The sequence below is a fragment of the Artemia franciscana genome, chromosome 16 (assembly GCF_032884065.1).
Source record: "Artemia franciscana chromosome 16, ASM3288406v1, whole genome shotgun sequence".
Taxonomy (NCBI): Eukaryota; Metazoa; Arthropoda; class Branchiopoda; order Anostraca; family Artemiidae; genus Artemia; species Artemia franciscana.
In genome coordinates this window covers 14,081,934-14,099,926 of record NC_088878.1, presented here as the reverse complement: position 1 = coordinate 14,099,926, position 17,993 = coordinate 14,081,934, and the positions used below count along the sequence as shown (strand labels likewise).

General features: G+C 35.4%; 1 protein-coding gene across 1 annotated transcript in view; it reads right to left on the bottom strand.

Moving 5' to 3' along the window:
- Window positions 1-17,993, bottom strand: part of LOC136037102 (endoplasmic reticulum transmembrane helix translocase-like) — a 93,059-nt gene that overhangs the window by 57,553 nt on the left and 17,513 nt on the right. Inside the window, exons 6-7 of the mRNA XM_065719558.1 lie at window positions 5,572-5,727; window positions 1,611-1,793 (exon numbers count right to left, since the gene is read on the bottom strand). Of these exons, the coding sequence (XP_065575630.1) occupies window positions 1,611-1,793; window positions 5,572-5,727 (339 nt within the window). The remainder of the gene's footprint in view (window positions 1-1,610; window positions 1,794-5,571; window positions 5,728-17,993) is intronic.

The window sequence follows — 17,993 nt, the reverse complement described above, 5'->3', positions numbered from 1 at the left end:
GTTTGATCATTCCCCCAGCCCTCAAGGCAAGGGCTATAAATTGTGCTTACTGCCCATTGTTAATATATAACATTTTTATAGAAAGGGTAGTCGTGCAAATTTTGGAGGGGGCTCATTCGATTGGAAATCGAGGGTTCTAGTGCCCTTTTTAAGAGTCAAAAGTGATCGAAGAGTGGCCAGCCCCTCCCCTCGCATGGCCTTTTTTCTCCGATGCATGCGATCAAAATTTTGAGATAGCAGTTTTGCTCAAAATGCTCCGAAAGTCGAATAACTATAATTCAGGGGTTGCAACTTCCCCCAGCCCCTGGGGCAAGGGCTGTAATTTATACAAGTTGCCCACTGTTAACATGTTGGACGGATTTGTTGAGGGTTCGGTTGTATGAATTTTGGAGGAGGCTCATTCGACTGGAACCCCGTTAACACCCTCTGCTCTGGATGCTTGTTTTGGATATTTTGTTCGAGGGAGGTTACAAAAAAAAACTTTACAAAACGCATCAAAATTTGTGTATTTGCATTTTGCAGCTTTTTTACGAGAAGAATTTGACCTTTGAGCGATGGTGGGAGGAGGCTGGGGGTGAGATGAAGCCCGGTAAACCCTTCACTCGGGACGGGGCCTTGAGTTTTATTTGACAAAACGAATGACACTCGCGATACAATTGGGCTGCAAGGAGGACGACTTCCCAACTCATATATCTAGTAATTACTGTTCGTTTTGAATCTGACAAGTTAGTTTTATTTTTAAGTACTATAAGTTCATTAATGGTTTCGCTTTTTATTTTGTTTCTGTTTTATCGGTTTCTTTCAACTTTAATATTTGTTTTCTAAACTATAATTGTGGTACAAGCGGGACGACGTCCTAGTTTATATATCTAGTAATTTCTGTTCGTTTAAGTTTGAGTGGAATGTCAGTTTTAATTTTGGTCATCATAAGGTAACTCTTGACTTCATTGTTATTAAGTCTAAAATCTGTTTCTTTTAACTTTTAGTTCATTGTTCATTATAATTTTAGGTTTTTTTTGCTCTGCTCAGCACATAGTTTCACTCTTCACTCTTATTAAAAAAAACCTCTTTTTTTTAAATTTAATATTGGTAGAGATCAGCACATCTTTCTTTCCGGTAGCTTTCTGAAACCGAACTTTGGGTTAAAAATGAGGCATTTTCTATTGACTAACCAGCTTCTTAAAACAAGATTGAGAACTGTATTGCAGCCTCTAAAACTATAAATTTATAAACCTGAATCCCAACTGAGCAAAATAAAAAATCCACTTTTGAGCGTAGTAGCAGAATCCACAATCTAGATTATGAACTTAAAGTTCTGATTGTCAGTGGAACTGAAATTTCATAATTTGATTACCAGCCGAATTACAAATTTGCCATGCAGATTACAATTTTTGTATTCGATTTCTTAGTGGAAAAGACCTGTAGTTTCTAGAGAGGTATGTAACTCGGCAAAGTCTATAAGTCTCTATTGGGCCTACTGAGCCTGCATCAGTCGTGATACTCCAACCCATAAAAACTTCTGCCAAGTTTGAACCGATCATCTACAAAGAAAAAAGACACAAATATATACATATGCACTGTAAAGAATCCTACATAGATAATGATCAAACCTTCGATCCAGAGGTAAGCGGCGGCTGCAATGGCAAAAATCAACAAGAACAGGATAAACAGGAACGTTTCTAGATTATTAGCAGTAACTCGTTTGACCCCAAAGAGGATAGTTCTTAAAAGCTTTCCTTGGGAGGTATCGAATCCAGTGCGTAGAACAAAAGCTAAGCAGCCATTTTCATGGCCTGAAAAAAAATATAAATAAAAAAATATATATATATAAGCACTGACAATTTGCTAGTAATCAGTTGACCAGACAAACTATCATCGGTGACAAATGTAGAAAAAATATGACAAGTATTTAGAAATTCAGAAATTACCCTAATTATGTGTTATTTTTTCTTCAAATCTTTTGAAGATTAAATTTGTAAATTCAAATGAAACTTCTAAACGAAAAAAACAAGAAGATAGGGCCTTTGAACTTAACGCAAAATAATGATTATTTGTTTAGGAAATTTTTCATGCTCCAACATATTTATGGTGAACTAAACATCCTTCAACTTTCAATCATCCTTAGATTTTTCAAAACGAGCATGGACGTTTTTTTGTTAAATGCCAAAATTCTACCAAATATCACAGAATCATTTTTACAAATAAATTCTTTAAGAATTTGACTGTATTTTTTGATAAAAATTTAATATATTTTGCTCAATATTATATAATAACAGGTCGACCATTATTTTCATTTATCTTCTAGTATTTCATGTTGTGATCATTGTGATCATTAATGATCACATTGGATTTATTTTCTAAGCTTATGAGTCACAGTTTCTATCTTTGTCAAATATTTAATGTTAATGTTTATTTTTTTATTATTTAAACAATCACGTCTAAACATTACTTTTACAATCACACTATTAAAAATACGTTTTGTTACGTCTAGTATTTTGAGTCTCATACAACACAAACTTGAACACAGAAACTGGTGCGCTCTAAAGAAAATGAAATTACATTTACAAGTTTGTCTAAGAAACTTACATAAATATTCCTAAATAATTTGGACAAAATAATACGGGCGACCATAAGATTAAGAATCCATTTTCAAAAAGCTTAAATACCTTGGTATGAAACTCGTATTTTAGACGTTGAGTAAAGAAACGAAGTTAAAGTTTGTTCCTCATTGTAATTATACAAATTAGCACCTAACAACATCTACAGCCAGTTTATATTAGAAAGATCAATACAGAGGTTATTTCATCACTTGAAGTGCAAGAAGTATCGAAATCTATCCATGAGTCACGTTTGGCTCCTTAAAAGAAGGTTGCGCTGCAGCCATGAAACTTCATTCCAGGACAAGCTTGACGGGATCGGTAACAACATCCTATCCCTGTAGATCCATTATTGAAAAAGTGGCTGTATCATTAGATACAACTAATAAAACCAATGTTCTTATTTATCATGATCGAATCCCTAAATTCGAGAGCTCACCGTCTATACCAAAAGCAGCCGTTGCTAAGCCAACTCCTAAATTGAATGAAGCGACTATAGATCATGGTTGCGGTATCCACCGGAACCTAGTAAAGAACGAACTCTAATCTGTAGTAGCCAAAAATCAAACAAAGTATTTTGAAAAAATAGCATCAAGCGAGAAAGAATCGCCATTTGGAGCAAATCCAGGAGTGGTAATTATTAAGTCTCAATATAGAATGTCACTGTGTTTTATTTTCCTGTAACTTCCAGTTTGCTCAAATAAATACATTTTGAGCTGATTTATAAAAAAAAAAATCTCATTTGATCTATAAAAAGTAAAAATAAAATTGGATTTCCTGAATAAATGCAACCTGGTTTGTTTTCGGCGCGGATTTCCTTGGCTCTAAAAGTTTAATTCAGATGACTCCGAGGGCTAAAATTTTAAACAGATCTTGATAATAAAAAAAAAGACCAAATGAGTCAATACAACCAGATTCTTCTTCCAAGATTTATTGTCCCTGATAAGCTAACCTAGGTCCCCCAAAGTAAAAACTTGAAACATACTCGACGATCTCGTCCAATACGACCTAAAAATTTCAATGGGGTTCCTTATGCCATTAATTCATGCCTTTAGAGCTAATCAAGATATTGAAGTTGCAAATACACCCTTATAAAATTCTGGATGCGAATATTAAATTTTTAGTTCAGGAACGGCCCTAAGCCGTTCCTGAGATGCTAAAGACACAGCATTTTTACAAATTGGATGCACAGACTGTCTTCTGATTTAGCTCAACGCCCCCCTCAACATTCTAAGAAAAGTTCCAACTAATACCATTAATCGTTTCCTAGAACATTAGCTTTTGTTTTGCACTTTTGACCACTTGACAGACACATATACTGACACACCCACAGCTGGTCCTGACACATTATGGATACACCCTTTCAACAACTTGGATACACATATTGTGTTTTGGTTTAATTCGACATCTCCTGAAAGTTTCAAGCAAGCACCCATAGCAGTTTCTAAAAAATTGCAGCTACATCCTTTTGACAATCTGGATGCACATAGAGTCTTTTGATTTAGCTCAACATCCTACAAGTTTCAACTTAATACCATTAACAGTTCTTGGGATGATACAGATAAAACCTTGTGGTAAACTAGATTTACTTGAATGACTGGCTTTAGTGTCAGTCCAAAAGTATAAATGAGGGAGTCGATCTCACCTAAGGTCTTGGAGGAGGCCTATGACCGGTTCCGAGTCGGGACAAGGGAATGTCTAGCAAAGCAGAAAACTGTTTCGACAGAAAGTTCATAACAAATACTTGAAGTCAAATAGTGATGGGAAACAGAGAAAGAAAAGCTAATGAAAAAATTGGAGACTGCATGCGACTTCTACGAAGATCCCAAGAAAAATCCAAGTAAATGTAGAAACTTTTAAAGTGAACTGACGCAGATTCTGATTGCCTTCTAGTCATAGATTTCTGATTATTATTTTGCAAAAAAAAAGCTGAAAAAGAGCAAACCCCAAAATGATTTTTGTTCATCACTGCTGTGTCTCAACATGAATCTCCTCTATTTGCCCTAGGATGAATAATCAAGTCAAAACAAACAGTAATTACCACAAAAAAAAAAACTAGGAATACTACCCTTTCAGTCCTCCAAGGCTACGGTATCATTTTCCTTTTCTTAAAACTATTTTTATTCTAAATAGTGTTCAAAAAAAAGAAAATCACAATGCTAGTCATTTGCATAAAGAGCTACTACAAATAGTGTCCTTTTGTTTAGTGAAAACGATACGTATTTTCCACAGCATGTTTTCTATTTGCCAGGCAATATATAGAAAGTCATGACACTAATCATGATTTTTGACCGAAAAAAAAAACAATTCTTATAACGAATTTATTTGCGACTTGCAATTTCATTTTATTATTTTCAAAGGACACTGATTTGTCACAGCCTTTCTTTTGATTCCATTTTATTGCAAAGCACAAGAAATAATTTTAATTCTCAATGTAATAATGAAAAACATCTGCGTCAAATCAGTTTTGTCAGTAAAATGCTTTAGCCTTTAGAATGTTTGATAGGTGACGACTCTACTCTTATGTGTGATAATTTTGAGAGTAAAGAGTCACGTTAAAACTTAAAGCGAGCAGAAACTATTCTGTTTAGGAATTATTCAAAATATTATACATAGAAATTATACAATATATAATAGATACAAAAAACATAAAGTTATACAATAGAATATAAAGTCTCATGTACAGCCTTTAAGAAAATGCCTTATCTTTTATCAATGCTTCAATGAACACTACAAAAGAAACGCAAAGCGGATTTTTTTTTTTTTATCGTTTTACTATAAACTTTGGAAAAAAATAGGATTCATTTAGTTACACTCACTTGACAGGAAACATTTTTGACTGGTCGAGCTTTTGCACAGTACCTGATGACTTGGGATGACTGGGATAAAAGTACCCTTAACATACAGAGTAAATAATGCTGACTAGAAGTTTCAAGTTAACTTTCACCTGAAAGACAATTTTATGAATTTATACCTTTAAATTGGGATGTTTTAGAGCCTTGAGTATGCTGGACAATCTTAGTTCCGCCAAACAGTACATGGAGTTTCCCATCAGCTTCAATGTCAACTATTTTGTCCGGATCATATTCCCCAGTTTCTAGGGATTCTTTCATCTGAGGAACGGACTCACCTATAGAAGTGGAATTGCGTAAGATTGTTGTAAAGACCGGGATTCTAAGAAAAAGATGTTTGTTTTTAATCTCGGGATAAAAATCTTTAAGCTTTAGATTTATGTTTATCAAAAAAGTTACATAAAATATTTTAATTACAACAAACAGTCTTTAAAAAACAATATAATGTAAACGGAGCAATTTGCAATTTTTCAGTAAATTGGCAATTAATTTTTCCAGCCTTTTCCGTTTAATTTATTTGAAAAACTAAATGATGGACCAGTGAAACTTTACAGCTACATATTTGTCATCATTAATGGAATAAAAAAATTACTATAAAAATATTTTTCGGAATTTACATGATATATAAAAATCGAGCTAACTTTAATGGGGAAAAACATCAAATACGTAAATATAAATATGAGCAAAATAAAAAGTAAATACGAATGAAATTCCAGGAAAATTTCGTTTCTATTTCCCAAATTAATAAGTTTTGAACATGAAAAGCCCATAATTATACTATCGAAGTTTCACTTCGCCGTCATCAATCTCACAAAGAAAGAAAAAATTTATTTTCTGACCTTTGGTTTCAGGGTACACTGGCAAACATTTTCCCTTAGACGCATGACTTCCTCAAAAAAAAAAAAAAAAAAAAAAAAAGAGATTTTCACCATATTTTACTCCATTTCGTCCTAGCCTACTACTGTGCCCAGAACCTTTCTATATCTTAAATTTAAGTATATGGTCTTAATCAAATTTTTGTATCCGACCCTGCTGTTGCTCTACCCCAGATACCTGAAGCTTTTTATTAGTTTTCATTCTATTATGTCCTGCCTAACATGGGGCGTTCAGCTTTTCTTATTCTTTATTCTAAGGATACGGTTTTTATTCCTTTATACGATATACCAAATCCGTCTATGCTGCTCTTTCATCATGAGTGGAGTCAACTCACTTCGTTCACAAACTGTAAAGCACTATATGGTTTGTATTCAAAAAGAGTATATTCTTTTTATATATTTCTTGGAACCATTATGGCCTTCAGCTACTAGAGTTCAATTCACTTATCTGTAGCGACGTCATTGGCAATTCCTGGCCAATAATAACAATGGCAAAAAGCCCAAGCAAAGTGAGGTTTACTTGCAAAGGCTGAAGGCCGGAGCTACTGAACATACATATATATATATATATATATATATATATATATATATATATATATATATATATATATATATATATATATATATATATATATATATATATATATATATATATATATATATATATATATATATACATATATATATATATATATATATATATATATATATATATATATATATATATATATATATATATATATATATATATATATATATATATATATATATATACATATATATATACTAGCTGTTGGAGTGGCGCTTCGCGCCAGCCCAACACCTAGTTGGTGGGGGCGCTTCGCCACCCCCCCCCCCCCAAGCCCCCCCGCGCGCGTAAGTCGTTACGCGCCATATTAGTTACGCGCCATTGTAGTTGTGTCCCTGTGTCCCACCTGTGAATATAGATAGATAGATATATGTTTTTAACTACGTAAAACTTGCGAATATACAACATTCTTCGCTGTCCCATTGTCTGTGCATATAAATAGATTGTCGGGTTTACCGACTCTTGAACATGCAATATATAATTGTCCATGGGAAAAACAATCCGTATTCAGATCTACACCTCATTATTCTAATGATTGCCCTTGAGCTTTGTTGATGGTGATTGCTAATCGAACATTCCCTGTGTCCCCGTCGTCATTTATATATCCTCCTATGCCCCCCGGCGTCCCCGTTGTAGTTATGTCCCTGTGTTCCGGTCGTCATTTATATTCCCTGTGTCCCGGTGTTTTTTTCCTTTTAGTTTTTTACCTTTTTTTATTTTTTTTCCTTTTTTTTAAATTTTTCTTTTTAGGTTTTTTCTTTTTTTTAGCTTTTTTTGCGCCATATTAGTTACGCGCCATTGTAGTTGTGTCTCTGTCTCCCACCTGTGAATATAGATAGATATATATATATGTTTGTAAAACTTGCGAATATACAACATTCTTCGCTGTCCCATTGTCTGTGCATATGAATACACAAACATGACGTCAGTCAACAGACAAAAAACTTATTTTTATATATATAGATATATATAGATGTATGTATAACAAGACAACAAAGCTATTAAAAGCTGGAAACTCAAAATTTTGCAGAAAATTTGGAACCTTGAAAACCGAAGATAATAATAGTAATAAAAGATTATTATTATGACAGGGAATTATAGCAGAAAAAATATATATATATATCTATATATATAAAAATAAGTTGTCTGTGTGTGTGTGTGTGTGTCGAGTGACGTCATGTTTGTGTGTCGACTGACAAAATTACAGACCGGGACATCGGGACACAAATGACGACCGGGACACCGGGAATATAAATGACGACCGGGACACTCAAAGAGAAAGCGACCGGGACACAAGGAATGTTCGATTAGCAATCACCATCAACAAAGCACCGGGACACAACTGACGACCGGGACATAGGGAATATAAATGACGACCAGGACATAAGTAAAAAAAAACTAAAAAACTAAAAAAAAAGGTAAAAACTACAAAAAAAACTAAAAAGAAAAAAAAAACTAAAAATTAATAAAAAACTAAAAAAGCTAAAAAAACTAAAAAAGAAAGAAAAATAAAAAAAGGAAAAAAACTGAAAAATAAAGGAGAAAAACAAAACTAAAAAAATAAAAATAAAAATAAAAAAACTAAAAAGGTAAAAACTACAAAAAAAAACTAAAAAGAAAAAAGAAAAAAACTAACAAAAATAAAAAAAAGTAAAAACCAAAAAAACTAAAAAGAAAAAAGGAGAAAAACAGAAAAATTTATTTCATCATATACCAATTCAAAAACGAATGTATATACAGACCGGGACACCGGGACACAAATGACGACCGGGACACAGGGAATATAAATGACGACCGGGACACAGGGACACAACTACAACGGGGATGTCGGGGGGCACAGGGGGATATATATATATATATATATATATAGATAACTTCGAAGACCACACTGCCTTTCCATGACGAAAGTAAAACAGTTCAAAATGGGGATGATACCTTTTTATTGACAGTGAAATATAAAATTATTTAACTGGATATTTCGAACACATATACAGTGTTCATCATCAGCAGTAAAACTAAAAGACATGAATAAAAATAAACAGAATTTATACCTAATAAACTAATTACATATAGTTTATTGCTCTTATATTTTTCAATGCAACAGCCGAGGCAAATCTCCTTGACCTTTTCGGTTCCGGTTCATTAGATTTAACTGACGTATTACGTGGACAGAGGTCATAGCTCTTAGGTGAAGTGATATTTACTTTATTTGACCTCAGTAAATTATCATAAATTGAGTTCAATCCAAATTCACCTGTATCTCTGTTTATGGAATTATTCTTGAATAGAATTTTTTTTTTTTAATTTCGATTGTTTCCCTGAAAGTTTGCTTTAAACCTTGGTCCCTAGAAATCAAAGAAACATTTTCAAACAAAATAAAATGATTTGGAAAATTAAAGATATGCTCCGCGAGGGCCGACGTGAAATCTTCAGGTTTGGTATTTTGCTTTAAAGACGATGAAATGGAATTATGATGTTGTAGCAATCTCGTTCTTAAATTCTGGTTAGTACGTCCCACATAAGAGCTTCCACAAGTACATGGAATTTTATAAACCCCACTTTGTTGCTCTACGGAAGTCCGATCCTTTCCAGAATTTAAAAAACTTGCCAAAGTATTACTACCTCTTAAAGCTACCTTTAAACCATTATTTTGTAAAATTCTTTTAAGTTTTTCACTCAAACCTGGAACATATGGTAGAGAACAAAAGATATCTTTCTTTTCTATTGTTTCCAGAATATCGTCAGAACATTCTAGAAATTTTTTCCTTCTTTTCGAAAAAGTCTGGTCAACTAACTAACCCGGATAATGTTTCAATGAATTTTGGAGAACAAATTCTAAAAATGCGGTCAGTTAAAGATATGATTAAACCAATTTTTACTTGGCGGGCATGACCGGAGAAAAATGACAAAAATCTGTTATTGTTAGTAGGTTTTCTGTAAATCTTAAAATCCAGACTATTTTCATTTTTTACAAGAAGGACATCCAGAAAAGGAAGTTTATTATCCTCTTCTAATTCTATTGTAAATTTTAAATCCCCTCCCCAAAAATTAAGATGTTCTAAAAAACTTTTTAATTCCTCCACCCCATAATTCCATACTGAAATTATGTCATCCATATATCTCCCCCAAAATTTATGTTTTAAGAAAACATACCAAGAGGTATCTTCTTACCAAGAGGTTCTTTGTGCCCTAAATTATATGGACTTCCAAAGATACATAAGCCAAATCTGCCATTACGACCAATTGTTGCGAGTAACAAGTCACCAACAAGTGCTCTGAGTAAGTGGCTAGTGTCATTGTGTAAACCACTCATGTCTACACAAATTACATTAAGAATTCGTCAGAACTTGTAAAAAAACTAAAAGAAGTTGAGATTTCTTCAAATTCTATAATTTCAAGTTTCGACATAGTGTCAATGTATACGAGTATTGATGTAAAAGCAGCGGAAATTCTTCTTGAGAGAAAGATACTAAGAAATTTGGACTTAATTGGTGGTGAAACAGTTTTGGAGGTCGGTGTAATTATGAGTTTAGTTAGGTTGTGCAATATGTTCTCTTATTTTTTTCAATTCAGAGGGGGTTTTTTCGAACAAGTAAATGGTTTACCTATGGGGGCCCCTTTAAGTCCTTTATTAGCAAATTGTTTTGTAGAAAATATTGAAACAATAGCGTTAGATTCATATTTTTTAAAACATAAATTTTGGGGGAGATATATGGATGACATAATTTCAGTATGGAATTATGGGGTGGAGGAATTAAAAAGTTTTTTAGAACATCTTAATTTTTGGGGAGGGGATTTAAAATTTACAATAGAATTAGAAGAGGATAATAAACTTCCTTTTCTGGATGTCCTTCTTTTAAAAAATGAAAATAGTCTGGATTTTAAGATTTACAGAAAACCTACTAACAATAACAGATTTTTGTCATTTTTCTCCGGTGATGCCCGCCAAGTAAAAATTGGTTTAATCATATCTTTAACTGACCGCATTTTTAGAATTTGTTCTCCAAAATTCATTGAGGAGGAATTATTATTGCTAAAAGACATTTTAATAAGTAACCATTATCCGGGTTGGTTAGTTGACCAGACTTTTTCGAAAAGAAGTAAAAAATTTCTAGAATGTTCTGACGATATTCTGGAAACAACAGAAAAGAAAGATATCTTTTGTTCTCTACCATATGTTCCAGGTTTGAGTGAAAAACTTAAAAGAATTTTACAAAATAATGGTTTAAAGGTAGCTTTAAGAGGTAGTAATACTTTGGCAAGTTTTTTAAATTCTGGAAAGGATCGGACTTCCGTAGAGCAACAAAGTGGGGTTTATAAAATTCCATGTACTTGTGGAAGCTCTAATGTTGGACATACTAACCAGAATTTAAGAACGAGATTGCTACAACATCATAATTCCATTTCATCGTCTTTAAAGCAAAATACCAAACCTGAAGATTTCACGTCGGCCCTCGCGGAGCATATCTTTAATTTTCCAAATCATTTTATTTTGTTTGAAAATGTTTCTTTGATTTCTAGGGACCAAGGTTTAAAGCAAACTTTCAGGGAAACAATCGAAATTAAAAAAATTCTATTCAAGAATAATTCCATAAACAGAGATACAGGTGAATTTGGATTGAACTCAATTTATGATAATTTACTGAGGTCAAATAAAGTAAATATCACTTCACCTAAGAGCTATGACCTCTGTCCACGTAATACAGTGGTTCCCAACCTTTTTCGGTCCGCGTACCCCTAGTCAAGGCCCAAAAAGTTTGCGTACCCCTTTCTTGAGAATCGTTGTTTTACTTTTTTCTTAACTAAAATCAGATTTTCAAAAACACGAGATTTATTGTCCAATATGACGGTGCTTAAATGTACGTACAAAATCAATGAGAAACTTGATGCTGCTTTTTTGCTAAAATATTATCAAATCTTGGCTCGATGTCACTAACGGCAATTATAAGGTCATTTTGTACACTCAGTCTGTTTCTGTGTTTGGTTTTGATCAATGACATTGCCGAAAATGACACTTCACAAAGGTAAGTGGATCCGAATGGTAACAAAGCAGACATGGCGATTTCACTTAGTTCCTTGTATTCTCCTTTCACCTCCAGCCAAAACTGGGAAACAGTTACATTTTGGAATTTCAGTTCTAAGGCGCGATCACTGGCAAGTTCGATGAGATTCTCTGTAAGCTTGTCACTAAGACCGGAGCTTGAGGTCACGTCTTCAACAAATGGATTTTGGATCCAATCCTGCGTTCTATCTTGGTTCATAATCGATGGGAAATATGACACAAGTTCATCTCGCAACTTTGTCAGATGCTCCCGAATACAATCACAGATTGTGTTGAGGTTATCAATTTCACTATCGTCCGCAAACTTGTCAAGGGTCGGGAAGACACTAACGCTGTTTCTTTGAGCCTTTTTAAGCCAGAACTCCAATTTCTTGATGAAAGCACACATCTTCGAATTCAGGGAGAGTTCGTCCGTCCGGAAACCTTGCATTGACAGATTCAAGTCATTCAGTTTGTCGAAAATATCCGCAAGATAGGCCAGCCTGCAGACCCAGTCCTGGTTTTCAAAAAGTGAACTGAATGCAGATTTTTGCTCCAGAAGAAACATATGAACTTCTTGTCGAAGCTCGAAAAGTCTGTTTAAAATCTTCCCACGAGACAACCAGCGAACTTCTGTGTGCAGAAGTAAATGTTGATGTTCTGAACCCATCTCTTGGCACAGCAACTTGAACATTCTTGAGTTCAGTGGTCGGGCTTTGATGAAGTTGATCACTTTTACAGCCTCGTTGAGGGTCTCGTGCAGATGTGCGTTCATCCTTTTCGATGCAAGAGCTTGCCTGTGAATGATGCAGTGCAACCACTTCACCTTTGGATTTTTCTTAATTATCCAGGCCATGAGCCCATTATTCTTCCCTGTTAGGGCGGCAGCTCCATCACTGCAAACTGATAGACACCAGTCCCACAAGATGCCCCCTTCTGCGAAGAATTTGTCAATCACCTTGAATAGTTCTTCTCCTGTTGTTCTTGACTGTAGGTTTTGACAAAACAGAATATTTTCTCTTATGTCAGAACAATCTTGATATCGAACAAAGACGATCACCTGGGCTTCACCTGACACATCCGTGCTTTCGTCAAGCTGTAACGCCAACATCTTCGTCAACTTTATTTGCTCAATAACCTGCATGACAATATCGCTTGCAATGTCTTCTATCCTTCTTGAAATGGTATTGTTCGACACAGGTATAGACTGAAGGGCAGTAGCAGTTTTCGTGTCAAACATTATTTCACTGACTTTCACTAGTGCTGGTAATATCAGACATTCGGCGATGGTGTGCGGTTTTTTCTGTTTCGCAACTAAATATGAAACAGCATACGAAGCCCGGAGAGCCTTTGAAGAAACTGATGCCACTTTTGCAATTTCCAAACAGTTACTAGCGAATGCTTCTTGTTTACGCTTGAAAAACTCTATGGGCTTACCGACATGAGAAGGGTGCACAGTACTGAGATGCCGGTTCATATGCGCAGGTTTCATGGAACTGTTGGCCAAGACTTGACCACAAAGAACGCACTGTGCATTCACTGGATCAGACTTTGTCGCACTAAATCCGAGCCCTAGGTATTCTGACAAATATCGACGCACTTTGACCGATGATTCGTCATATTTCTTCTTCTTAGGTGCAGGTTCAGAGTTTTGGGTACCATCATTCGGCTTCTTGTTATTCCTGATCAGGAATCTATCCATCTTTGTTTGCAACCACAATTCACGAACTTCGTGTTTCAACAGATGACAAGATACTGAACTCGCTGAGTTTAAATCGAGACCTTACGGCTATGGAGAAAAATTAGCATCGAGACCTTACGGCTATGGAGAAAAATTAGCGGGTTACTGAAAGCGAAAGTTTTGAAAATGAGTCTGAAATTACGTACAATGGGTTATGTTATCTGATTTTGAGGGAAATGTTGGAACTGAGTCAGAAACAAGTTTTAAAGATGTAGACTAAATTAATTTTGGGACCTTCGCGTACCCCCTGCGAGGGTTTCGCGTACCCCTTGGGGTACGCGTACCACCGGTTGGGACATATTACATATAGTTACATATAGTATACATATAGTTTATTGCTCTTATTTTTTTCAATGCAACAGCCGAGGCAAATCTCCTTGACCTTTTCGGTTCCGGTTCATTAGATTTAACTGACGTATTACGTCGTAATACGTCAGTTAAATCTAATGAACCGGAACCGAAAAGGTCAAGGAGATTTGCCTCGGCTGTTGCATTGAAAAAAATAAGAGCAATAAACTATATGTAATTAGTTTATTAGGTATAAATTCTGTTTATTTTTATTCATGTCTTTTAGTTTTACTGCTGATGATGAACACTGTATATGTGTTCGAAATATCCAGTTAAATAATTTTATATTTCACTGTCAATAAAAAGGTATCATCCCTATTTTGAACTGTTTTACTTTCGGAGGATATATAAATGACGACGGGGACACAGGGAGTGTTCGATTAGCAATCACCATCAACAAAACTCAAGGGCAATCATTAGAATCATGAGGTATAACTAAAAAAAACTAAAAGAAAGGTAAAAAACTAAAGACTAAAAAAAAAAGACCAATTCAAAAACGAATGTATATACAGACCGGGACACAAGGAATATAAATGACGACCGGGGCACTCAAAGATAAATTACAGACTGGGACACCGGGACACAAATGACGACGGGGACACAGGGAGTATAAATGACGACCGGGACACAGGGACACAACTACAACGGGGACGCCGGGGGGCACAGGGGGATATATAAATGACGACGGCGACACAGGGAATGGTCGATTAGCAATCACCATCAACAAAGCTCAACGGCAATCATTAGAATCATGAGGTATAGATCTGAATACGGATTGTTTTCCCATGGACAATTATATGTTGCATGTTCAAGAGTCGGTAAACCTGACAATCTATTGATATGCACAGACAATGGGACAGCGAAGAATGTTGTATATTCGCAAGTTTTACGTAGTTAAAAACATATATATATATATATATCTATATATCTATATATATATCTATATTCACAGGTGGGACACAGGGACACAACTACAATGGCGCGTAACGACTTACGCGCGCGGGGGGGCTTGGGGGGCACGAAGTGCCCCCACCAACTAGGTGTTGGGGTGGCGCGAAGCGCCACCCCAACAGCTAGTATATATATACATATATATATATATATATATATATATATATATATATATATATATATATATATATATATATGTATATATATATACATATATATGTATATATATATATATGTATATATATATATATATATATATATACTAGCTGTTGGGGTGGCGCTTCGCGCCAGCCGAACACCTAGTTGGTGGGGGCGCTTCGCGCCCCCCCAGCCAACCCGCGCGCGTAGGTCGTTACGCGCCATATTAGTTACGCGCCATTGTAGTTGTGTCCCTGTGTCCCACCTGTGAATATAGATAGATAGATATATGTTTTTAACTACGTAAAACTTGCGAATATACAACATTCTTCGCTGTCCCATTGTCTCTGCATATAAATAGATTGTCGGGTTTACCGACTCTTGAACATGCAATATATAACTGTCCATGGGAAAAACAATCCGTATTCAGATCTATACCTCATTATTCTAATGATTGCCCTTGAGCTTTGTTGATGGTGATTGCTAATCGAACATTCCCTGTGTCCCCGTCGTCATTTATATATCCCCCTGTGCTCCCCGGCGTCCCCGTTGCAGTTGTGTCCCTGTGTCCCGGTCGTCATTTATATTCCCTGTGTCCCGGTCGTCATTTGTGTCCCGGTGTTTTTTTTCCTTTTAGTTTTTTACATTTTTTATTTTTTTTCCTTTTTTTTAAGTTTTTTTCTTTTTAGGTTTTTTCTTTTTTTAGATTTTTTCGCCCCATATTAGTTACGCGCCATTGTAGTTGTGTCTCTGAGTCCCACCTGTGAATATAGATAGATATATATATGTTTGTAAAACTTGCGAATATACAACATTCTTCGCTGTCCCATTGTCTGTGCATATGAATGCACAAACATGACGTCAGTCAACAGATAAACAACTTATTTTTATATATATAGATATATAGATATATATAAATGTATGTATAACAAGACAACAAAGCTATTAAAAGCTGGAAACTCAAAATTTTGCAGAAAATTTGGAACCTTGAAAACCGAAGATAATAATAGTAATAAAAGATTATTATTATGACAGGGAATTATAGCAGAAAAAAACCGATTCGAGAAAACCACTTGAATTAGCCATCATAACTTTAGTCCTTTCCACACCAGTCCTTCTAGATTTTGGGGAGCTTGAAATCAAAAAGTAGAGGCTAACAGCAGATAAACACAAAACTAGATCAAGATTAGAACTAAAAATTAGTTTTCATGCAGACAACCCGCACAGTCCAGGTACCGAACTCTTGATTCTGTGCCCTCGGCCGGGAGTGCTAACAAGTGGGGTAGCATAGTAGTCATTCTACTTGGTAGTTTTCATGTCCTAGTGAAACTTATCGGCAGATTTTACAAGGAAATATAAGTGCTTCCACTATCCCCAAATTTATCGGCAGATTTTGGAATTTTGTTGAGTTCTGCTATTGGCTGCTTTGAAACTATTTGTATACCTGGGTAGAAAGTTCTCAAAAAGCCCAGTTATATCACTGGCTCTTACTTTCCGATGAGCTGGGTCGAGATCAAACGAACCCTTTTAACGTTTGCATTACCCCAAGAAAATACGGTGACTATTCCTCCTCCCTCATATGCACACATCGGTATTTGAAACTTTCCGCGTACCTAGGCAGAAAGTTCTCGAAAAGCCCAGTTACGACACTAGCTCTTGCTTTCCGATGAGCTGGGTCAAGATCAAACGAACCCTTTTAACGTTTGCATTACCCCAAGATAATACAGTGGCTACTCCTCCTTCCCCATATGTGCAGATCGGTATTTGACCTAAAAAAGACTGAAGTAGCACATCAAATGTAACTTCTGACTAAGTTTGATTCAGATCGGACAAACCCAAGTAATTATCATGACATAAATTTACGGACCCTGATTTCACTCACCATAGAGTTTTGAATTTGATTAGATCCTGGATTGGGTCTTCATCTCCAATCGGTGTTACTATAACAGGACGGTTGAAAGGCCAGAATGAGAAATGACCCTTAAAATATACAGCTAGCATACTTAATCTTGATTCTAACCAAGTTTGGTCGAAAATCCAAAAGCTGCTTCACCTAGATTGACAAGAATTTAAAACTCTTTCCTATCTTCCCTAAAAAAGTCTCATCTAATGAAGGACCCAAAAGAAATAATTTCAACATATAGTTTTACTAAAAAAAATTTGCTGAGATCCGACCATCTGTTCTGGAATTTGTCCTAATAAAATGAGTATCCTCCCCATTCTCTCTTCCTGCAAAAAATGTTACACCCAAAACACCCAACAGGGACGCTTGCTACTACTTCCCACAAAGTTTAATTGAATTCGGATAATATATTTTGCTGGATGCTCTGATAACAAGAATTCAGATTCCTTCCCAAGCCCCAAGGGGTGGATCAGCTATGGAACTCCAAACAGTGTAGTTAGACTCTTGCTCTTGCTTTCCAGGTTTGGTCAGGATCCGAGAACCCCTTCCAGTAGATGTGCTGATGACAAAAAACTGGAAATCCACTGCATCCAGGTTTTAGATGAGGTCAGATTATGTACGGAGAGCCCAAAGGTACAAATGGGGCATCTTTTACTTGATATCAGATTGGAGGAGAAATATCAACCCCTTCTCGCTGATGTCCGAGTGACACCTCCAATAGAATCTCTTTCCAATTCCTCCATGAGTTTGATCAGATTCATAATTCTTTCAGTTTCAATTTTGGCCTTAAGCCTGATGTGCATAATCAAAATAGAAATTGCATAAACAGACAAAAACGTAGAATTAAGGATTTCGCTATTGAGCTTTCCAGAAGTACGTCTTAGAAATCTAGAAGAGGTACAAAAGTCTCGATCAAAGGGCACGTAGGGGTAATTTTATGATCTAAACGACCTAGATG